Genomic DNA, 22,951 nt, shown 5'->3' on the forward strand with positions numbered 1-22,951 from the left:
ACCCCCAAACATGGTTTTGAACAAAAGAAGCTGGTTATGAAGAGTGCACAGTGCGTGATTCTGTTTAAGTTCTCTGTTGAGCAAAACTCATCTTGGGCGTTAGAATATGGGATGCTTGCTCCCCTTGGGGAAGCGCAGTGACTGGGAAGGAGCACAAAGAGTCACCTGAGTGCTGTCAGGATCTGGGTCTCGATCTGCGTGCTGGTGACATGGATGCATTGACTTTGTGGTAACGAAAGAGTGGTACAGTGTGTACTTTTTGCACATGTTTTATATTTTAATTAAAACCTTAAAAAAAAAATCTTCCTCAGCTAACATGTTAAAGCGTAGACAACAAGCAGGAAATCTTCTCTTCATGTTTCATTTCTTGAAGTTAGAGTTCTCTATATTTGGGAACGCCTTGTAAATCATTAAATTTAAATCAGTATTGTGATAATTGTTTTTCTTTCCTTAAATGGAAATCTGTTACATATTCCTTAAAGGAATATATAACTGCAGTTGTAATAGGTTGCTACAGTTGATGATATCTCATTTCAAGGGAAAAACATTACTCCACTTTCACCATTTGGGATAAAAAGGTGGTCACAACTTGCTTTACAGTAATAGTCAAACTCTGCATCTAATGTATATCTCATTTTTGAAACACAGTTGTGTACCAAATTGTTAACTACATGAAATTTCACTATAGATCTTTCCCTTGTTAATGCCACACAAACTTCTTAATTATAATGACCTATATGTATAGTGAATTGGCTTGTCATTTCTTAAATTGTAAAGAAGATACTTTTTAATCTGATATTTGATTCTTAAACATCAAAGAACTTGTTTGGCTATTACAATTGTTCATTTACTACCCAGATTTTTTTTTCTTTCAAGATAAAAGAACAACAGTGCCTTAACCTTTCCTCTTTTATCCAGTGCTGTTGGGACATTTGCTCGAGCCCTTGATTGTAGCAGTTCTGTAAGGCAACCTAGTTTGCATATGAGTGCAGCTGCAGCTTCTCGAGACATCACCCTGGTAAGATGCTGTTTGAAATTTGGGGCTTATTATTTCTTCTGCTGCTTGTTTAATTTAACAGCTGATACAGCAATGTTATAGACCAGAGAACTTCCTGGCTCTGAGCCCTGCCGTTAGGTTGGATTGGCTTGGCTGGTCAGTTAACTGGGCTGTCTCATTTTTAAGTCACCCCCTTGTGTTTGTGAACTGAGACAAGCAGGAATGACTGTTCACTGAGTGGGCACAAAATGATTTAAAACAAAACAAAACATTTTGGAGAAAACAGTTCAATATTTTGATCCACCTGTCTTGACTTTTGTGCTTTTTTGATGTACTATGTCTATGTACATAAATGTTTGTAGCTCACATGTAGTGCTTTACAATTTTTTTAAGTGAAAGTGACCATTTAGTATCAGTATTTAAAGTTTTTTTTTCTTTTGTCTGTTCATTAGCAAAAAGTTCTGTTTTCCCAAATTATTTCATTATATTATGGTTGCTATCTTTTAGGACTGTTTCCTTTCTTCCCTTGGTGATCAAATGAGGCTTTCCACATTCAGTTTAATTACACCACTGATGCTTGCTATGGCTAGAGCTTGGCACTTGCTTCTTGCTCTGCACCCTCCAGCAAAGCAGACCTGCATATTTTTGCCTTTTGAACTTCCTTACTGTATTGATTTCCACTCCCTCTGAGATAGGCATGGTATGATACTCATGTTATTAGTACAAATGGGAAAACTGAGGTTTGACAAGGTTAAGTTGTTTGATATTCGTTACAGATAATAAAAGTTAGCATTTTGTTTTCTGAAGGAGTACAATTACAGGTTTTATTACTTTCTCGTTATACTCCAGTTTCAAATGTTTTACACAAAATATTTATCATGATAATATAAAAACGTGTACTAGAATGTGTGACAAATTTGTTTCTTACAAAGCTTTCTTGTGTTTTTGTACAGTTAGAGGTGTAAACATTAATAGTCTATAGTCTTTAAGGAACCTTTTTCTTTATCCTTTCTCAGAGACTAGAATACTATTTATAGAAAAGAGTTTTATTATCTTGTTTCTACATTATTTTTTATGAAAATTTAGGGGTTTCAAGATAGGTTTGTATTTTGGTTGCTTAGCATTTTTAGATGCAAAAGTATATGTGTGAGTTTATATGAATCAGAACTACATGGAATCTAATCACTATCTGTACATATAAAATTTTCCCCAATTCTGAAAAAATTCAAAAATAAAGTACAGCAGCAACCAAAAAAAAAAAAAGTTTTGTCCTCATTACCCAAAGTAGAATATTCTTATCGTTTTGTTATGTTTCCTTTCAGCCACTTTCTATGCATTGTAAACAATATACTAGCAAATTATAGAATAGTACAGAGGATAAAATAATAATAAAATACCATGCAATGCCACATAAAGCAGATTTTAGTATTTTATTTAGTTCTTTGGAATAAACGGTTTTTCCACCACTGTCAGTCAGTTCAGTCGCTCAGTTGTGCTGAGTCTTTGCAACCCCAGTCTTTGCAACCCCAGCCCGCCAGGCCTCCCTGTCCATCACCAGCTCCTGGAGCTTGCTCAAACTTAAGTCCATCGAGTCGGTGATGCCATCCAACCATCTCATCCTTTGCCGTCCCCTGCTCCTCCTGTCTTCAGTCCTTCCCAGCATCAGGGTCTTTTCCAATGAGTCATTCTACCACTATATTATTGATGAAATCTCTAATATTCTCTCCCTAATCTTATTCCCCATCCTCTGTCTGTACTTCTGACCCTGATCATCACTGCCTCCTGAGAAGAGGCAGCTGCTATATCAAGTGTACTGTGTATCTAGTCCTGTTTTTCTAGTTGTGCTATGTATTGGTGTTTCCAAAAACAACATAAACATTGTCTTACATGTGTTTACATTTACTTTGTTACATTTTGCTATTTGTTTATTGATGAGATGGCGCCATGTTAATAAATATGTACCTCCTTCACTCACTTTTACTGGTTGGTAATCCTTGTAGTATACTTTCACAGAATACTACTCCATATTATATATGTATTCTTTCACCAATCAGTGAACATCTGGAGTGCTTGAAAAGCATTTTCCCGTTGCTATTACCCATGATGCTGCATTGGGAATTCTAACCCATGTCCTTTCTGAGCATGTGTGCCAGCTTTCTAGGCTGTAATTAGAATTAGAATAATTATTCATAGTGATTCATAGGGTAGTGCTCATTTTCAGTTTGACCACATGCCTCAAAATTATTCTATACACCATACTAGAAATTTGTAATCCTTTAAGCAGTAAATGACTGTACTTCTTTCTACCTCCATTTCCTTACGTTGTCTTCAACGCCTGGACACTTGGTATGTTCAGACTAAAATTTTTTACTAATCTCATGCTATTTTATTTTAATTTATATTTCCCTGAGTACTTAATGAGGCTTCGACTTCACTTTCAGTTTTCACTTTCACACATTGGAGAAGGAAATGGCAACCAACTCCAGTGTTCTTGCCTGGAGAATCCCAGGGACGGGGAGCCTGGTGGGCTGCCGTCTATGGGGTCGCACAGAGTCGGACACGACTGAAGTGACTTGGCAGCAGCAGCATGTTTTCATAATGACTCTTCAGATTTTTTTCTTTTTTGTATTTTAGATTAATGTATCCTTTGTCCATTCTTCACTTATATTATTATTCTTTTTTTTCTAATAGTTTTGAAGTTTTTTTTGTATGTAAGACAAATACATTTGGAGTTTATATTTTTAAGAATGAAGTGAGGTAGCAGTCTCATTTTTTTCTCCATATGGAAAATTAATTATTCCAGCATCTTCTATTGAATTTGTTGTTGCCTCAGAATTTTGTAATGCCTCTTCTGTCTTATTTCCTGATCCTAAAAATGCTTAGGATTCTTAATCTGGTCTCTTGTTTCATTGACCTATTTGTCCCTGTGAAAGCACCATACTATACTAAATTTTGATACCTGATAATAAGTTCCACATGACTTTGTTTTTAACATAGAGTTGAAGTCATTTAAAAAGAGCGTTTTATACTTTGCCTCCCCTCTCCCTCATGTTTTTCCTAACACTATAACATAACACTGTTTCGTATAAAATCTGCAAATTTTTTTTCTAATGTTGCATGATTTTGCCTTGTGTAGAGAAACTGTTACTTATGTAGTCAGTCTCTTGTGATTTGACAGTGTTCTTATAAGATAATGGTTCCCAGATTATTAAGGGGGAGAGGGTGCTATCCCTGTTGTAATCCAGCAAATTCCCTCTACACTGAGGAGTGAGAATACAAAGCCAGTTCCTGAGGTGGGACAGAGCTCTTGTGATAAGACAGCTGGGGCTGGGATTTGCCTTAAATTCAGTCTGACAGGTGAAGAGCAGGTGTGTGGGCTCTTGGCTCACAGCTGCGGCGACTCTCTGCTTCCCACTGCTGGTAACTGGTGGGACAGGGTATGAATTTCTTGGGGAAGAGGGCAGTCTTCAGGATTCAGTATTTGTTTTTGTTCAGTTGAAGGCCGTTGTAAAAAGAAACATTTTAAAGGGGATGCAATCTTTATATCTTAGTTTAAACGCATGGTGTGTGTGTGGTTTCAATACTCGCCTGTTACGTGCCTTCTGGTAGGTGCTTTCACACTCCAGTTGTTACCGTCTCTTCTGTTTGCATTTTGTTTAGTATTTAGCACTTTGGAGTCACTTTTTAATTATATTATTATCTTAAATTATGTGTTATAATTTTTTTAAGCATCAGCATGCTCAGAGGCTTAGGAAATTGTGTTTGTATACAGCTTGTTTGTACAGCCAGTTTCAGAGACAGGATTTGGATCTTGACTCCTTCTGAGGAGTTCTCTCCATCAGATTACCTCTTCTGGTTTGTTCTTGTTAAAGTAGCTTGAGTTTAAACATCATCGTTGTCTGTCTCAGATCAGGCAACACTGACGATTGGTTCTTTTTGTCTACAACATTTATGTGTCTTGGTTTCCTGCTCTACCTAGTCTAGCTTCAACTTCTCTTGGACTTTCTGTATGTTCTTGTGTTGCGATTGAATTACTTTCAGTTGCATAAAATTGACATCTTTTAGAAGTCTTGAAAGCAGGGAGAAGTTACTGCCTCTTGTTATTTCACAGGTCATGCCTTCACCTTTAATCCTGTTTGCCCAGTGGTATCTGGGCCTACTACTTTGATGCTAAAATACAAGATCTTAAGGCATTTCTATGAAAATGAATGGCAGTGGTTTAAAGTTAATATTATGTTGATAATATGAGTTTTGAAGATTGTTTCCAAGAATAATGTGCGAAAGGTTGCTAAGTTGTTCTGTGCCATTAAATGACAATGGCTTCATCATTCAGTTGAATTTGAAGAGTTGGATTTTCATTTTGCTTTCATTGTTCACAGGTTAGTACCTTTCTCTGTCAGGTGACCAGACTGTGGATCTGGAGAGCACGGAGAAGGGCAGGGCTGTGGAGCTGCTGCGCCCTAGGCACCCTGCTCAGGTGGTTTTCTCTGTGACTTGTCCTCTGAGGACTCCAGTTAGCTCTCAGCTGACACATCTGCTTATCCAAGACAGTCTATGCCAGTTTATCAAATCACCAGTAATATTTTGGGAGCAGGTAATTGTGCTGCCTGCAGGATTGTTGGATCTAACTTCCTTATTTTGAGACCTGTTACAAACATAGCTGGGTTGTGAATTTCAAACCCTACTAGTCTAAGCCATATAATAAGATTTATGTTTGTTAAAACATTGACATCACAGAGGCTTCATAGATTTCACCTTCGTTTCACTAAAATGTTAAATATACTTAGTATAATATGCAAAGGAAAAAAAAAAAAAACAGTTTACAACAATCCCTACATTCATTCTCCTTTCCTCCTGCATTGTGGATGCAAAATTCCTTGAAACAAAGTAGACTAAGAGGTGGTTGGTTAAGTAATAGCTGGTGGACGTTCTAGACTGCTCCTTTCTGCTTGTGGCCGGGAGGGCCAAGTGCCACGTGCATTATTAGGCAGCCATTGCTGGAGTAAAGCCTCTGTCTCTGAGAATAGGTATTTGCAGAAGTACCGGGTTTCTCCCTTGTCTGGACTCTGAGTGCCAAAACAGGTAGGAGAGTAGGACTCAAAGCTTTTTGATTTTAGGGGGCCTTAGAAATCTTTTAGGATGGACTGTATTAGAGATAATGGTTAAATAACTTACATAAACCTAGAAACTTAGGTTTCCTGATGCTAAAGTCTGGTTCTGAGAAAGGGTTGACTTAGTAGGGAGAAAATCACATGCTGGAACATCTCTAATTTCGGTATTATTTCTGATCTTTTAAAAATGCAACTTTGATTTTGCTGTCCCTTATCTTATATAAGATAGTGTCTTTTTATTTATTTTTGTGTCTTTTCATTGCACTTAGGGTAAAAACCCAGATCCTTCAAACAGTCCCCAGGCGCTGGCAGTCACCATTCTACTTTATATCTCTTTGAAGTTGGTTACTTTGGGTACCTGATGTAAGTGGAACCGTATGTTTACCTTTTGGTGGCTTGCTCAGCATAACAATTTTCAAGACAGTTCATCCATGTTGTAGTATATGTCAGCATTTCTGCCTTTTAAGGCTGAATAACAATCCATTGTATGTATATATTACATTTTGTTTATCCATTCATCTGTTAGTAGGAACTTGAGTTGCTTCTACCTTTTGGCTATTGTGAATAATGCTGCCATGAACATGAGTGTACAATGAAGGTACTTTTTTTATTCTTTGTTTTTTTCCTTCTAGATCTATAGCTTTTGGTCTATATAGCCTTGTGCAAGTTGTTTAACCTCACTATGTCTGAGCTTCCTCTTCAGCAATGGTAATAATAAAATCTTTCTGCCCTGAGGTTATAGATTGACAAGAAGAGGATATGCAGACATGCCCCTATTAGTTGCTGATATATGTATCCAAGCATATAGAAGTTGATGGAACTGCATTGGCTTGCCAGAGTATACCTTGGGCCTGGGCCTGGGCCCCTGGGTTCTCTTGAGGGGCATAGAGCTCACCGTGTCATTGACTGTCCAGATTGGGTGGAAGGCCACTCATTTATTGCTATGTCACAAGTCTTTTTGAGCTTCCATCAGTATTCCAGAAGTGATTGTGTTCCGCAGTTTCTGTATCTTCATTTAAGGTAATGTTCACAAACACTGAGCTCATCTGGCTCTCACAGCCCCATCTTCACTAGAAGGGAAAGCAGGCGGTGCCTCCGTGTCCTCCTTCAGTCTCCAGAAAAGCCTGTCTCTGACTTACCTTGTGGCATCAACTTGAGGATTAAACAGGATGATGTTTGTAGATCATTCAGAACAGTGTCTGAGAGCTCAATAAATATTAGTTGTTACTCTTGAGCTGATGATGACAATGATGCATTTCCTTCTCCCCATCTTTGTTGAGTCTTAGTTTCTTCTGATTTTATATCATTATTGACTGAAAGGGTTTTTTTCATGCCATATTTACTATCATTGTAGTAGATTATCAAGTTTGAATGTGATCATTAGGCTGTGATTAACCATACATTTTAACCATTTTAACATAATTGTTAGAGAAATCACTTATAGTTTAAAGACCTTCCGCTTAAAACAAGCTATACTTTTTACAAAAAAAATTTTCCCATCAAGAAAAACTTAGAAAAAATAACTTATTTTTCTGATAAGAAAAAGTTTATTTAACCGATAATAGTTTTATCCCTCAGATACTCTGTTAAAATGCCAGCTGTTGACCATGCACTTCACTGTTTGTGATTCCTGTTCACGTCAGACACTTCATTTAGGGCTTTGAGGGTACTGGGAAGTGAGATCGGTTTGGAAATCACAGTCATTACATCATTTAAAGAAATTGTACTCAGTACAATATATAAATCTAGTGAACATTTTAGGCATTAACTTACATTATTAAATGAGAATTCATATAATTTTTAAAACTCATTTTGCTAAAACTTATGAGTACTTCTGAGTATCCATGTATCCAAGACTAAAATTAGAATTTGAACTAATGGATTGCCACTGCAGTAAAACAAACAAAACATGAAATTTTCCTTCCTTCTAAATACAGCATTAAGGCAATACTACATTAAGCACATTTTCTTTTCATCTGATGATCTAATGCAGGTAAGAATTTTTAAATGATATAAAATGACCTTAGAGACACTGCCAACTGTCTTGGGGGCAATTGTGTCCTTGTGTTAAGCATCTGTTTATCCATCTTTCTTTTAAATTTGAGCTTAAATTTGTTTTTGTTTTGTTTTATTGTTTTCAGTGTATGTTGCCTTTTACTTGACTTTTCCTCCCATGCATTTTACACTAATATAAGAAACATTAGAAAATCACTGCACAATTGAACTATGGGGAAATATAGTGAAAATTGTTTTGACTTCTTTGTGGAGGGTTCGTGTTGAAGAGATTTGAATTTATAAGTGTGTGTTAGTGAAGGCTTGCAGTTATATTTCTTAAAACTTTATTTTTGTATTTTGAGATAATGTAAAAATAGTACTAAGACTTCCTGTCCTCCCCTCACCCCTGATTCCCCAATATTAACACTTACCATGTTTCTTTTATCATGCTTTCTCTATATTCATATTATTTATGAACTGTGGGCTTCCCTTGTAGCTCAGTCGGTAAAGAATCTGCCTCTAGTGCAGGAGACCTGGGTTCGATCCCTGGGTTGGGAAGATCTCCTGGAGAAGGAAATGGCAACCCACTCCAGTATCCTTACCTAGAAAATCTCATGGACAGAGGAGCCTGGTGGGCTGCAGTCCATGGGGTCGCAAAGAGTCAGGCACGACTGAGCGACTAACACTTACTTACTTACTTACTTACTTACTTACCTACAGAATAGATGTGCCTTTATTTCACAGTATTTGAGGAGGTATTTCCTGAAAGAACAAGGATCATTTCTCACTTAACCACAGTACAGTTTTCAGACTCAGGAAATGAACATTGTTATAATACTGTTATCTAAACTAAAGGCTTTAGTCAGATTTGCTAGTTGTCTCAGTAATGTCAGGAGAAAAAAATTTTCTTTCTCATCCAAGATGTACTTGAGAATCACTTAATGCATTTAGTTGTCTTATCTCTAATTACCTTCAATCCTGAGCAGTTCTTCACTGTTTTTATCTTTTGCGACCATGGCATTTTGAAGAGTATAGGCAATTTACTTTGAATATCCCTCGATTTGGGATATGGTTATAATTTGATTAATAATTAGAGTAAGTTTTTATTCTAAGTCCTTTGGTCAGTTACGTCAGGAGATTTTCCGTTTTTCCTTAGGTTTTCAAATTTAGCAACATAATCTTTCATAGTAATTTTGTTTGTTTGTTTTTTGGCCATGCTGTGCAGCTTGTGGGGTCTTAGTTTCCTGACCAGAAATTAAACCGTGCCTTCTGCAGTGAAAGCCTGGAATCCTAATCACTGGGCCACCTGGGAATATTCCTGTTATTGTTTATGTGTCACATTTCTTATTTTTTTTCTTGATAGTTTTGCCAGAAAATTCTTTTTCTTGTCTGAAAGAATGAGATTTTCGGTTAGTTGATATTCTTTATATTTGTTTTCTATTTATTATTTTCTTCCTTCTTCTTTGGCTTTACCCTGATATTCCTATACCAACTTTACAAGACCAATTTTTAGCTCATTAATATCATTTATCTACTCTTCTGTTATTAGTAATTAGGATTATAAATGTCCCTCTATCTCTCATATTTTAATATGTAGTATTTTCATTATCACTTGGTTCTAAGTATTTCCTAATTTATAATTTTGCAGTTGATAGGGAGTTAATTTCCAAGGAAATGCAGTTCATAAATCTATCTTAATTGCTTTGGGGCTTCTGGTCAGAGAACATGTATGATACCAATTATTTTAACATATTGTAATTCTCACAAAGACCTGGAATATCCAAGGGTTTTGCTCCCTCGGAGGTGAAAGTGGTCTTGCCCATTTTCACCTTAGCTTAGTACGAAGCTGACTTTCTGTTTGGTCTGTTCTCTTTAGTAGCCATTTGGAAAATACCCTCCAGGTGAAAGCTCAGATCTGTGTGGAAGCTGGCCTCTCACGCCTCCTCTTTCTGAATTACCTTAGCCTGCGCTGTGTGTTCTTCGGTATCCCCACACAGTTGTATTCTTTGTCTGGTTTGTGTCTAGAATCAGAGCCGGGGGAAGACCCCACAGTTATGCTCAAAGTAAGTTTGGAAGTGACATTAGGGCCACGGGGTTACCATCGCCTGCCACCCCTAGAGCTTTCTTTTGATAATAATGAAAGTATGAGTTCACAGAAGAACATGTCTCTGGGTGTCTTATAGATAGATATGAATGAATGACAACCAGGTCCCCACAAATCTGATTATGAATGAAGGCTTTTCCTTTGAGGGCTGTGCACTGAAGCAAAAATTAATTGGATGGCATAACTACTTACATATAAAAAATTTTGCCTTGATCATGGTTTGAGGTTTAGTCATGAGAATTTCTATTTCTACTTGGAAAAAAACATATGCTCATTAATTTTAAAATAGACTTGATAGTCTGAATGCTGTATATTGTGCTGGAGTTACACATACAAGATTTTTGTAAAACTATTAACTGAACAAATCAGTAGTTAGTACTGAATATATATGGGTATCATTTTGTCATTGCCAAAATGTTACATGTTGGGTTCCTGAGAAACAGATTCTGCAATGAGATTTGAATGCTGGAAATATATTACGGAGCGCTGTTGGGATCTACACCTGTGGAAGAGAAGGGAGGGAGGCAGAATTGAACAAAGGGAGAAGGTAGGCTCTGATGTTGTGTGAATGAAGGCCTCAGCCTGTACACTCCTGCGTCATTGGGTGCAGGCTGCCCCGGGAGATGGGGGAGATGAATCTTTCTTAAATTGAGATCATTCCAAAGAGGAGCAGCAGCTGTAGGCTGTTTGCTCTGCTCACACTGCTGCTAGCACTGGGTGAATAAGCTCTTAATTCCCCAAAGGGAAAAACATGGGTTAAACTGCCCAGAATTTCATTGCTTTATAAACAACAAGCATTAATATCTTGTGCATCCCTCTACAGATTATCTAGGGTTCTGCTGAACTGTACTGGGCTGATTCAGGTATGAAGCTGTAAGTTGGGTCCTGCTCTGTATCTCTCTCGTATTCTGTTGGCAAACATCAGTAGCACAAGTCTAAATGCACGAATCATGTCAAGGCTCTGTTATGTCACGCAGCGTAACATCCAGTTGGCCACACAAGTCACATAGCTAGGCCCAACCTCAACGGAGTGGAAGAATACACTCCCTTGGAGGCCCACAGAGGGAGTGAATATTTGCTGAACAATAGTCCAGTTTAGCATAATGTAATTCTGTTTGATGAACAAAAGATGAAAATTCCACTGCCAAGATTTCATTGTCAGTCTTTATCCTAAAATACTTCTGTTTGTCATCTCCATCTGTTTTGAATGAGATGAAATGTGACAACACCTTCACCACTATTTGGCAGAGAGAAAAGCTTGTGCTGAGCTGTTATGATTTTTAAAATTTAGTTTTGAATGGATTCTGTATCTGTATTTGTGTGTATCTGTATCTCTGTTTAGAAGATGGTGTCTTCACAAAGTATTTAGCTGGAGAGAGGATTTTCAGTTTTAAGTTCTTTATCTTATTTTCAGTTGAGATATACATGTAATAAAGTATATTAAGTACACTTAGATGCCCAGCTTATAAATTTTTACATGTATATACATGCATATAACCACCACTGAGATCTAGGTGATGAACAAGGATTCCTTATGCTCCTTCCAAGTCAGTGATCTCCTCTTCTCAGGTAATCATTATTCTGACTTCTTTCACCATAAATTGTTATTTTTCCCAAAATTCACATAAATGGACTCAGCCAGTGTGTTCTCTTATATGTCTAGCTCTTTGAGTTTTATCTGAACTGATGAACAGTAAGGTATTGGTTATATGTCATGCTCTTATGTCTTTTCTTAGCTTATTTCTGTGAGTCTTCACTGGATATTGTCTCCGCTGTTTCAGAAAGTATATTTTGTGCTTTACTTGGCTTTTTAGGGTTGGATTAAACTATACAAAAGTTCATTCTGAAGAAGCTTCTATGTGTGTCAGAAGGATGGCATTAATGTGGACTCTGAGCAAATAATATGACTCTCTGGTTTCCTCTGTGATCCTCTCTGGTCATTTATTTTAACAGAATTGTTCCTTAGGCATTCCACAGTGCCTGTGTCTCGTGGGATGTTTATTTTCTTCGCATAGTGATCATTAACTGCACTCTCCTCGGGGCTGTGGTGTAAATGTGGGCTTGGAGGTTTCATTGCTATGGTCAGCCTCAGTCCAGCCCATTCTTTGCAGTTGATTTGTGACACAGGGCAGGAGCTAGTCTTCAAAAGCAAAGCTTTGCTTCAGTATTTAGAGATATAAACACATTGTAAAGAACAGAATCTTTAAAACAACCTGATCACTTGGGATTTGGGTTACTGTTATTTATAGAGGCTAGGATATTTTTCATACTTTGAAGCTTTATTAGATACTAGCCCAACATCATTTTAAAAAGTACCTATAAGAAAGGCATTTTCATTCATCTAACATGAACAAAAAGACTGGAAATCCATTCATGCTTTGAATGGTTGGTATAATATCAGCTGAGAGAAACTCATTTAATTCTGTGACTTCTGGTTTCAAAGCACCTGTGTGTTATAAAAATTACTTGTACCTCCTGAGGAATCTCAGCAACACAGTTAATTTGTATAATTATTGATTTTTGAATACCAGTAACTTTTTTTTAGTTATGCACTGTAAATTTTGGAGTTTTAAAAATCATTTATGGGAATATATTATTAACTGAAGGGATCCCTAAATGACATTTGTCTTTGCATTTTCATAGATCAATTATCTAGAAACAATAGTTTTTTATTTTCAAGGATGGTGTAAGAGTGAATTAACAGTGTATGTATAGTTAAATTGCTGAATCTGTCAACTGAGAGGTTATCTAGAAAGGTGCAGTTTAGTTGATTTTGAAGTTTGCAGAACTCAAGTGAAGAATCAAGATCAGTTCCAATATTTTTGTAACCCCTGCTGCAGAAGACTGAGAAGAAATTCACTTGCAAGCTGAAGTTATTATTTCGTGATTGTGACAGAGCAAAAGACTACACATGGTCAGTGTGGTTCTTAGCTGAGATAATAACTAGGAAATTGATAATGAAATCTCTACGTGTTTTTATTTTGTGGAATACAGTGATTTGAGGGGAGATGTTAACCCTTGTAAAAGCAGTTAATTACTGTTCCTAATCATGTCCTAAATTCTGCCTGTTCTGTCAACAAATTCATATTCCATACCCTTTTCAACAACCTAATGTTATCACAGTGTTACGTATTTTTTAGTCATATTGTAGCCAATTTTTTTCTCTTTAATAGATATTAGCTGCTATTTGAGCCTACTTTATGCTTTTATACCGACTCTCTGTGACCCCATGGACTTCAGCACACCAGGCCTCCCTGTCCATCACCAACTCCCGGAGCCTACTCAAACTCACGTCCATTGCATCAGTGATGCCATCCAACCATCTCATCCTCTGTCGTCCCCTTCTCCTCCTGCTTTCAGTCTTTCCCATCATTAGGGTCTTTTCCAATGAGTCGGTTCTTCGCATCAGGTGGCTAAAGTAAAACATAGATGTGGCTCTATCCCCATTTATAAAATTTTTAGTTAATTATCAGAAGATACTTTGTGTAAAAGGTGTAACACATGGCTTTCACATGTTAGAAAGCTTAAACAGAACTAGCTCCCACTTGGCAAGGATTTGACCACCAGCCACGTCTGCACCACACCTACATGCTTATCTAGACACAGAGCTGACTGTCCTGTTCTGCAGTTTTCCTCCTACACATGCAAATATGTGTGCATATTGTGAACGGATCTTTTTAAAATAAGCTAGACCCAAGGCACTTTTTGGAAAAAACCAGTTTACCAATATTACCCAAATTTATATTTCCTCCCTTTCTAATTGCTTTTCAGTCACTCACCTTTGGAATGTGTATGAAATCCATGCTGGCCTAGGTAGCTCTTTCAAGCAAGCCTGGTCATTTGTTTTTGGTCTTACAGAATTTCAACCAAGTTACTATTTTTACGTGGATATGTTATTTTGTTTGTTTTGTTTAACACGGATGTGTAATTTTGTCTTAACCATCATTCTCAGTTTCATGGTGTTTTTTCCTCCATCTCTCATTTCTAGTATATCATTCTCTTAATCCAACCTGAAAATATTTTTTCCCACTCTCTGATACATCCTCTGTATTTTTCCCTTGTCAAAGAAGGTTGTGCCAGCCTTATATGATAGCTGAAGTGATGCTGGCACCTTGAACCAAAAGGATGGTGAAACGTACTGGGTTCCCATTTTAATTCCTGGAGGTCCTAGATCTTCATGGTTAGAAGATCTAGCCATTTGTTGCTCTAAGAAGTGAATGCATTAAAAAAAAAATACATATCTTAAAAGGTACAAATCATCATTTTCTTAAAAGCAGTATATGATGTCTTAGATAATTGAATAATCTGTTGTTTAAATTTTTCTTAATTATGTTACTTAAAAAATTCTAAGTATATTGTTGTTAATTAAGTCCATCATGCATTGTAATATCTCTGTTCTTAAATAATCAAGAAAATTTGCTTTTCTGGCTAATCTCTTCTCTCCATTTTCTTTATTTTTTTAGTTTCATGCTATGGATACACTGTATAGGCACGGCTATGATTTGAGCAGTGCAATTAGTGTCTTAGTACCACTTGGGGGACCTGTTTTATGCAGAGATGAAATGGAAGAATGGTCGGCCTCTGAAGCTAGTTTATTTGAAGAGGCATTGGAAAAATATGGCAAAGACTTCAATGACATACGTCAAGACTTTGTAAGTAGAAAATTGTGAATTAAGTAAAATGTTGGAGTGGGAATATTTTATCTCTTAAAAATTTGGTAAACCTTAAACTATTCATTAGCAAGCCTGTGACTTAGTAATTTTTGTCTGCTCAGCATAGAATGCAGGTCAGTATTGTGGAGAGAGAAATTGACATTTGTCCTGAGAAGTAATTGTAAGACCCAGGATCGGGAAGTCCCAGATTTTTGTTATAAACTTTGGCAGTATGAATTCATCCTCTTCACCTCTCTCTGAGTTCCAGGTTTAATTTATGCACAGCTTTTCTGACCATTTGAACTAGATACTTCTGATCTCTGCTTTTTAAGCTTGTTGTTCTCCTTTAGATCTTGGGTATTTTTCTGGTTATCTTACTAATTATTGAGCCTGAATTTGATACACATCTCTAATATAGAAACAACCATTACCAAGCAAAGCAGGAGGATTTGCTTTTTGGGTTTTCAATCTTTATTCTTCCTGATAATGTACATGATCTTACTTGCATTTTAAATACTAGGTAATTATGTCTACTATTGTGTACTTTCTTTGTCTTTATGGAATTGCTATTTTTAATTAAGCTTACAGTCTCTTTGAAATGGGAAAATTTCTATTTGTGAAGTTCATAAATAGCTTTCTATAGCAGTCATTTTTTAAAAATTATGAAAGTAGACTCTTTATAATAGACTATGAAGTATATAATGTGAGCCAGTATCCTGTCTTTTATGTTGTTGCATCTTTCTAAAATTATTCTGAAGGAAATTTTTACTTATCAATATGAGTTGATATATTAAATCCCAAACATGATAATTAAAGCTGTTAGTGTCACTGGCATTTGTTTTGGCAAAACTTCACTCACACCCAGATTGTTATATGTCATGGTTTCAATTTATAGGGTGTGCAGCTGGGAATTTAAAATGCATTGGTGGCATTTAGCTTCAGATGGCCAGAATAGCACAGCAATGCAGTGTTACTAATGTAATATACAGTTACTACACCACTAAATAGAAACTGCAAAAACAAAACCCCCTAAAGAACAAAGTCTTCAGATCTGAAAAGCACCAAAGCGAAGGTGTTTTTCCCTGCATTGAGTGTGGCATGCTCATTTCGTGTCCTGGTAATCATTCTGAACTCAGTTCAGTTCAACAAATGTTTGTTGAGCACCTGCAACACACTAGGCATGCATCAGAAATGCAGTGTGGACCTTACCTCAGAGAATGATTTGTAGTTGTGATCAAGAGATCGAAAGATAAGCCCTCAAGTAAAATACAGTGTAATCATTTCTTTCAGCCGTAAGGACAAGTACTGTGGAAGTGGTGGGAAGGGAGCTATTGGTTGTGCCCGTCAACTCAGGAGTCTCTTCAGGGAGTTAACTGGCATTTCAGCTGGACCCCTGATGCCTAAAAGGAGAGAATAGCAGATTGACAGGTATACACTGAGGTGTGAAACTTGTAGACAGTCCTCCCGGGCACTTAGTACAGGACTAGGAAATAACGCTCAACAGCAGCGTCATGAAATACACTTGGACATAGAAGCTGGCGTTCATAGGAGGTAAAATAATGGTGTGAAATGAGCATAACAGCAATAATGCTGTTAGATGGGTTTTTGTTACCTTCATGACCTAATAAAACTCTTGTAAATTTGTTGCATTATGTATATTAGTTTTTCTGAAGGTAGTTAGAATGCTTGTCAATGAGCCAGTCCACATTAGGATTGTTGTATTTTGGAGATTGGAATTAGCCACCAGTGTCAAGAACCTTGAGTTTCCCTGATGACTCAGTGGTAAAGAACCTGCTGCAGTGCAGGAGATGTGGTTCAATCTCTGGGTCAGGAAAATTCACCAGAGGAGGGCATGGCAACACACTCCAGTATTCTTGCCGGGAAAATCCTATGGACAGAAGAGCCAGAGGCCAACAGTCCATGGGGTTGCAAAAAGTTTGATACGATTAAGCAACTGAGCATGTCAAAAACCTAAAAGAAGATAGACCATCAGGAGCCTACCTGTTCAAAGGGTTTTTGTTTAGTGTAGTTTTGAATAGTTTTTTGTAGTTTTGGGTGTTTGTTTTTAATCACTGTAGCCTTTGCTTTATTTATTTTTTTGTTGAAATATAGTTGATTTACAATTTTACTTTCTGTTATTATATATATATACACATTTAAAAATATTCTTTCCCCTTATGGTTTATCACAGAATATTTTGAATATAATTGCCTGTGCTATACAATAGAACCTTGTTTATCCATTCTGTATATAGTAGTTTGCAGTTGTTAACCCCATCTTGAGTGTTGTTAACTTATTATCTCTCCCCTCCACGGCCCTATACTTGAAATATATGAACTTAAAGGCCATTTATGACAAGCCTCCAGCTACCATCATCATCGGTGAAAAGCAAGTATGTGAAAAGGTGTTCAACATCACTAATCATCAGAGCAGTACAAATCAAAACCACAACGAGATGTTGCCTTGTATCTGTTATCTATTATTTTTTTAAAATGAGAGATGACAGATGCTGGTGGGGATGTGGAGACGTGTTGGCATGAATTCTTCTTTAAATGTTTGGTGAAGTCATCTGATTCTGGGCTTTTCTTTGTTGGAAGATTTTTGATTACTGATGCAGTCTTCTGTTCACATTTTCTGTTTCTTCGTGATTCAGTCTGGATTGTATATTTCTAGGAATTTAGTCATTTTTCCCTAGATTATACAATTTGGTGGGGTGTAGTTGTTCATAGCAGTCACTTAGGGTCCTTTTATGTTTCTGCGATGTCATTTGTAATGTCTTTCACTTCTGATTCTGTTTGTTTCAATCTTTGTTTTTTCTTAGTCTAGCCACTGGTTTGTAGATTTTGTTTTATTTTTTACTTTTTTTTTTCTTCAGAAAACTAGCTCTTAGTTTATAGATATTTCTTTGTTTCTTCTTCATTTATTTCTGATATGATCTTCTTTTTCTTATAATTGGAATAAATTTCTTTTCATTCTTTTTTTTATCTTTTCCTCCTCTGACTGGATAATTTCTAATGACCTGTCTTTGAGTTCACAGATTTTTCTGCTTGATTGAGTCTGTTGTTGATGATCATCGTTGTATTTTTCATTTAATTCATTGTATTCTGCAGCTTTATAATTTGTTTGGCTTTTCTCAAATGATTTCTTTCTGTTGAACTTCTTGTTTTGTTTGTACATTGTTTTCTAATTTTATTGAATTTTCTATCTGTATTTTTCTTACAGCTCACTCAACTTCTTTAGAACAGTTCTTCTAAATTCTTGGTCATGGAATCCTAGATCTCTATTTCTTTGGGGTTAGTTTCTTAGAAAATTACTGTTCCTTCGGGGATGTCATGTTACTCTAAGTTTTCATGTTTCTCATAGCTTTGTATTAATGTCTGTGCATTTGATTGAGCACATACAGCAGACTTTACAGACTAGTTTTAATGGGCAGGGGGTAGAAGGGCACCAGTGAGCCGTGTGGATTAGTTCCAGCTCCTGGGAAGGTACACATTCAGCCCCATGAGCTGAAGTCAGAAGATTGCAGGTGTCAATGTCAGTAAAGATTGCAGCAGCCAAGGGTGAAGGTGTTTGCAGCAGCAGAGAGGGCTGTTGGGGACCTCCTGATCACTCGTTCTCCCACAGTGCATGTCACGGGCAAGGGGCTCCCTCTTGGTTCTGAGTCTGGCTTTGGAGGGCGTCCGTGGTGGCAGTGGTGCCTGAGGTGGGGGCATGCTTGCATCACTGAAGCTGAGGGTGGAGTGTGTGTGCTCACAGAGTGACTGAAGCATGTGCTCTGGTGCATGGGATGTGAGCTCATGTGGAGGAGCCAGGGGCCTGGGGTGTGCATGTCTCCTGGGAGGCTAGCAGTAGCAGTGGCTCTTGGTTATGACCTTGGTGGCAGAAGGTGCCAGCTTTCTCTGCAGAGGAGGCTGCTGAGGTTCACTCCAGCAAACACTACAGAATCCTCTAGTGTGCAAGCTGCCCGCATTCCACACTGCTGAGTGGCTGCTGAGTCCTCAGTGACCACGGCTGTCAGTCTTCTCTACAGAGCAAGCTGCTGGTGACTGCAGTGGTATCCGCCGTGTGGCTTATGCTGACGTCCTCCACCCTTTGTTGTTCTTGGCCATTTCCGGGTGTCTCAGCTGAACTCCCATCTCCTCAGTGATCCTTCCTGTGCAGTTATTCTCCACTTTTAGCTACACTGTATTGTTGCAGGTTCTTATTTGAGTCTTGTATTTTCCCAGGGCAAGTTTGACTTGTTGATAACTGTCTACTTATTGTACCAAGACTGGTGCATCCTCCTCTCTCTTGCCGGCGTCTCTCTCTCCCTGTCCATTTTGTCTAGTTTGTTGTCATAAAGTTGTTGATAATTTTATTATACTTGTAAGTTCTGTGGGATGGATTTGTAATGATGTCCCCTCTCAGACTGCTGATACTGGTAATTTAGCTCTTCTTTTTTCATCTTTAGTTTGGCCAGGAAGGTTATCAATTTTATTGATCTTTGCAAAGAACCAGTTTTTGATTTGATTGATTTTTCTGTTTTCTGTTCCATTGATTTCTGATTTTCTGTTTATTATTTCTTTCCTTCAGCTTGCTCTGGACTTATGTTCTTTGTGTTTTCCTAGTTTTTTTTGTTTTTTTTTTTTTGGTAAGCTTGGAGTTTAGGTCATTACTTTGAAACTTTTCTTCTAATGTAATCATTTATTTAGTAGTATACTTTAGGCTGACAGTGAATTCAGGTTTGACCGAGAATTGACTTCCACTTTGTTTGAAAAACTGTACTGTCCCTTTTGAAAAGATATTAATTTTTTTTTCTCTTTAAGTATTCTGAAGATGTCTCTCTATCTGACTTACATAGCATCTGATGAGAAGTTCCTATGTATGTAAATGTTTCTTTTCCCTTGTGCGGAAGACTGTCTCTCCACTTTGGGTTCGTAGCAGGGTTTGCTGCTGCACTGTGCCCTGGGTAGGCTTTTCTGTGTACTCACTGTCCTCGTAATTCACTGAGCTTCCTAGAGCTGAGCTTTGCTGTCTCTGTGTTAGTTTGTATAGTTTGTATTGATCTGTCCTCTAGTATACTAATTCTTTTCTTGGCTATGTCCAGTATACTGATAAACTTGTTAAAGGAATTCTTCACATACAGTGCCGTATATTCCTAACATTCACATTTTATTTTTATGCTTTTTGTCTTTGTATAAATTCCCTGTCTATTCGTGTGTACTGTCTACCTTTTCAACCAGATCCTTTAGTATATTAATATAGTCTCTTATTGCCTAGGTTTGGATTTCCTTACTATTTGGCTGCCTTCAGTATACTACTGTACTGCAAGGCCTAATATTTCATGTACCGTCTTTGAACTCCAAAGGACCCCAAAAGCTTAACTGGATTTCCCCTTCCTTGCCAGATATGTCCCCCACCCAGCAGGAAAGGGTGAGGGCCGTGTGGCTCATGCGCCTCATATGGCTAGTGCACCTGGCACCCCACCCCCAGCCTTCAACCTAATGGGTTTCATTTCCCTGCCAGCAGGCAGAATTATTGACACAAGCCAATCACATCCTTCTGTGGGAACCTTCTTCTGGAACCAGGCATATCTTACCCTCTTGTTACATGGCACTGCATTCCATAGCCCCTGCTGGGCTCTCCAGTCCCAGTTGTTCCCCTTCATCTTGTACAGTGTCCTCTTCCCCTGGGCTGTGAGTGTAAGTAACTGCTGTCAGTCTCATTTGTCTCTGGTGTCACGTTTGTATGTCTGGCCACCTTCCACTGTTTGAGGGTTAGTCTCTCCCTCACTGGAAGGCTGAATGGGGGTGAACTGAATATCCACAGACTTCAAAGTCTTACTTGTGCTTAATGTGGGTCCTGGGCTTCCCAGGTGGCACTAGTGGTAAAGAACCCGCCTGCCAATGTAGGAGACATAAGAGACATGGGTTTGATCCCTGGGTCAGGAGGATCCCCTGGAGAAAGAAATGGCACCCCACGCCAGTACTCTTGCCTGGAGAATCCCAGGGACTGAGGAGTCTGGCGGGCTACATTCCAGAGGGTCATAAAGAGTTGGACACGACTGAGGCAGCTTAGTAATGTGGGGCCTGGAAAGCAGAGAGTTTAATTTTTCAGTGTGCCTGTCCCGTCCTTGGCAGGCCTTGCACTGTAGAGCCTTTCTCTGCCTTTTTGCCCTTCCCCCTGTGGTAGAGTGGTGTTGGTGGTCCATGGTAAGGGCTTGGGCTTTCTCCGCTGTCCTTTTCCTGCCCAGTCCTGTGCCCGTGTTTCAGCGGTGGTGCTCCCACAACAGTTCTGCTCTTTCTCCAGCTCTCTCGTGGCAACCAGTCTCTGCCTTGTGCAGCCTTTTGTTAGCAGGGGTTCTTGGATGTGAGCACATTTCCAGTCCCCCTCCACTGGCCGCTACATGTTGCCTGGGACTAGGGGATGGGACAGTTTCTAGTCCATCTCCGGTGGCAGATGCTTTGCTTTGTATGAGTGAAGGATCTGGGAAGCAAGGGGCTCTCTTGGCCAGTGGCAGCAGATCACCACTGTGCACACCCACACCACCACCCCTGGGCAGCCGGCTTGCCCTGTCCCAGTTCTTTCTGCCCGATATCTGATGGAGAAAGGGGGTGTGTCAGTTCCCTCTGCACTGTTATATTTAGCTTCATCTTAGAAAGTTTGATAAAGTGTACGTTCAGTTTCATTTCTTCAGTTTCCCTTATGGTTTCCTTTTTGATCCATGGGTTATTTAGAAGTAAGTTCCACATACTTGTAGGGTTTTTTCCCCCCATATATATTTTTGGTTATGCATTCCAGTTTAATTCTGTTGTTTTCAGAAAGCATACTTTGTTAAACACAGACACAAACTCTACATTTTGAAGATTTGATTAACTCTGCCTTAGTATATGGTTTGTTTGTAGTGTGTAGTATATATAGTATATGGTGACTGCACCGTGTGCTCTTGAAAATAGGTATTTTGCTGTTAGGTATAATATTCTATAAATGTTACTTGGGTCAGGCTTATTAATAGTGTTGTTCAAGTCTTCTCGAGAGTTCTATTACTTGTTGAGAGTAGTATTAAAAGCCTGTAGATAGAGCTGTAGATTTTTCTAATTTTTTAAATTTATTTATTTTAATTGGAGGCTAATTACTTTACAATATTGTAGTGGTTTTTGCCATGCATTGACATGAATTGTATTAGGTTTTTGCTTTAAATTTGTTGACTCTCTGTTACACACATACACATTTAGGATTGTTATGTTCTTGGGATGAATTGACCTTTTACTGTTTACATTATGCTTCTTTATCCCTGGGATAATATTCCTTGTGGCAAAATCTGATTTTTCTCCTATTAATATAACCATTCCAGCTTTGTTGTTTACATGATATATTTTGTTTTCATCCATTTTACTTTTTCCCCCCAACCAATCTAACAATCTCTGCCTTTTACTTCAAGTGTTAGACCACTTGCCTTTAATATAATTTGTTAATAATATAATTAACCGTTTAAATCCATCATTTTAATGTGAGTTTTCCATTTGTCCTATTGTTCTTTTCCTTTTTTTAATGATTTTTTTATGACTCCCATTTTATCTCTACTAGTGGCTTGGCTTACTAATTAAACTTTTGTTTAGTGGTTTACAATATATATCTTTAATGTACCACAGTTTACCTTCAAATAAATACTGCTTAGATTACGTAGATTGGAAGAACCACAAACAGTGCACTTCCAGTTCCTCTTTCCAGTCTTGTGCTTTTGTTGTCATACATTTTATTCCGTGTTCTAAGTTCCACAGTGAATTATTACTGTTTCTTGCTTTAGTCAATCAGTGGTTTTTTAAAAGAGATTAATCCCCCCAATATTTATTTACTTATTGTTACTTATTTTTAAAAATTCACCATTTCTGCCCCTCCTCGTTTCTTTGTGTGATTCAAATTTCCACCGCCACCAATAGGGGTTTCTCGGGTTTCCTGCTCTGGCTCGGTTCTTTCTCATGAACAGCTTATGGAGATCTGTGGCAAATGTGTTTGAATTCCCCTTCCACAGATGCTAAATGGTTGTTCTAGCCCTCTATTGACCTTTAATAGTTTGGTAAGTTTTTTATTGTTCTTACCTTTAGTTTTGTTC

The 22,951-nt window shown here is 37.9% G+C and overlaps 1 protein-coding gene across 8 annotated transcripts in view; it reads left to right on the forward strand.

Annotated features, from left to right (window-relative positions):
- MTA3 (metastasis associated 1 family member 3) overlaps nucleotides 1–22,951 on the forward strand; it is a 212,740-nt gene that overhangs the window by 146,710 nt on the left and 43,079 nt on the right. For all 8 annotated transcript variants that reach the window (XR_009739340.1, XM_061432189.1, XM_061432190.1 and 5 more), the window contains exons 8-9: nucleotides 919–1,018; nucleotides 14,671–14,859. Coding sequence is in view for 7 of the 8 variants with exons in the window: in XM_061432189.1 (XP_061288173.1) it covers nucleotides 919–1,018; nucleotides 14,671–14,859 (289 nt within the window). In the remaining variant the exon portion in view is untranslated. The remainder of the gene's footprint in view (nucleotides 1–918; nucleotides 1,019–14,670; nucleotides 14,860–22,951) is intronic.

The sequence above is a fragment of the Bos javanicus genome, chromosome 11 (assembly GCF_032452875.1).
Source record: "Bos javanicus breed banteng chromosome 11, ARS-OSU_banteng_1.0, whole genome shotgun sequence".
In the NCBI taxonomy this organism is placed as follows: domain Eukaryota; kingdom Metazoa; phylum Chordata; class Mammalia; order Artiodactyla; family Bovidae; genus Bos; species Bos javanicus.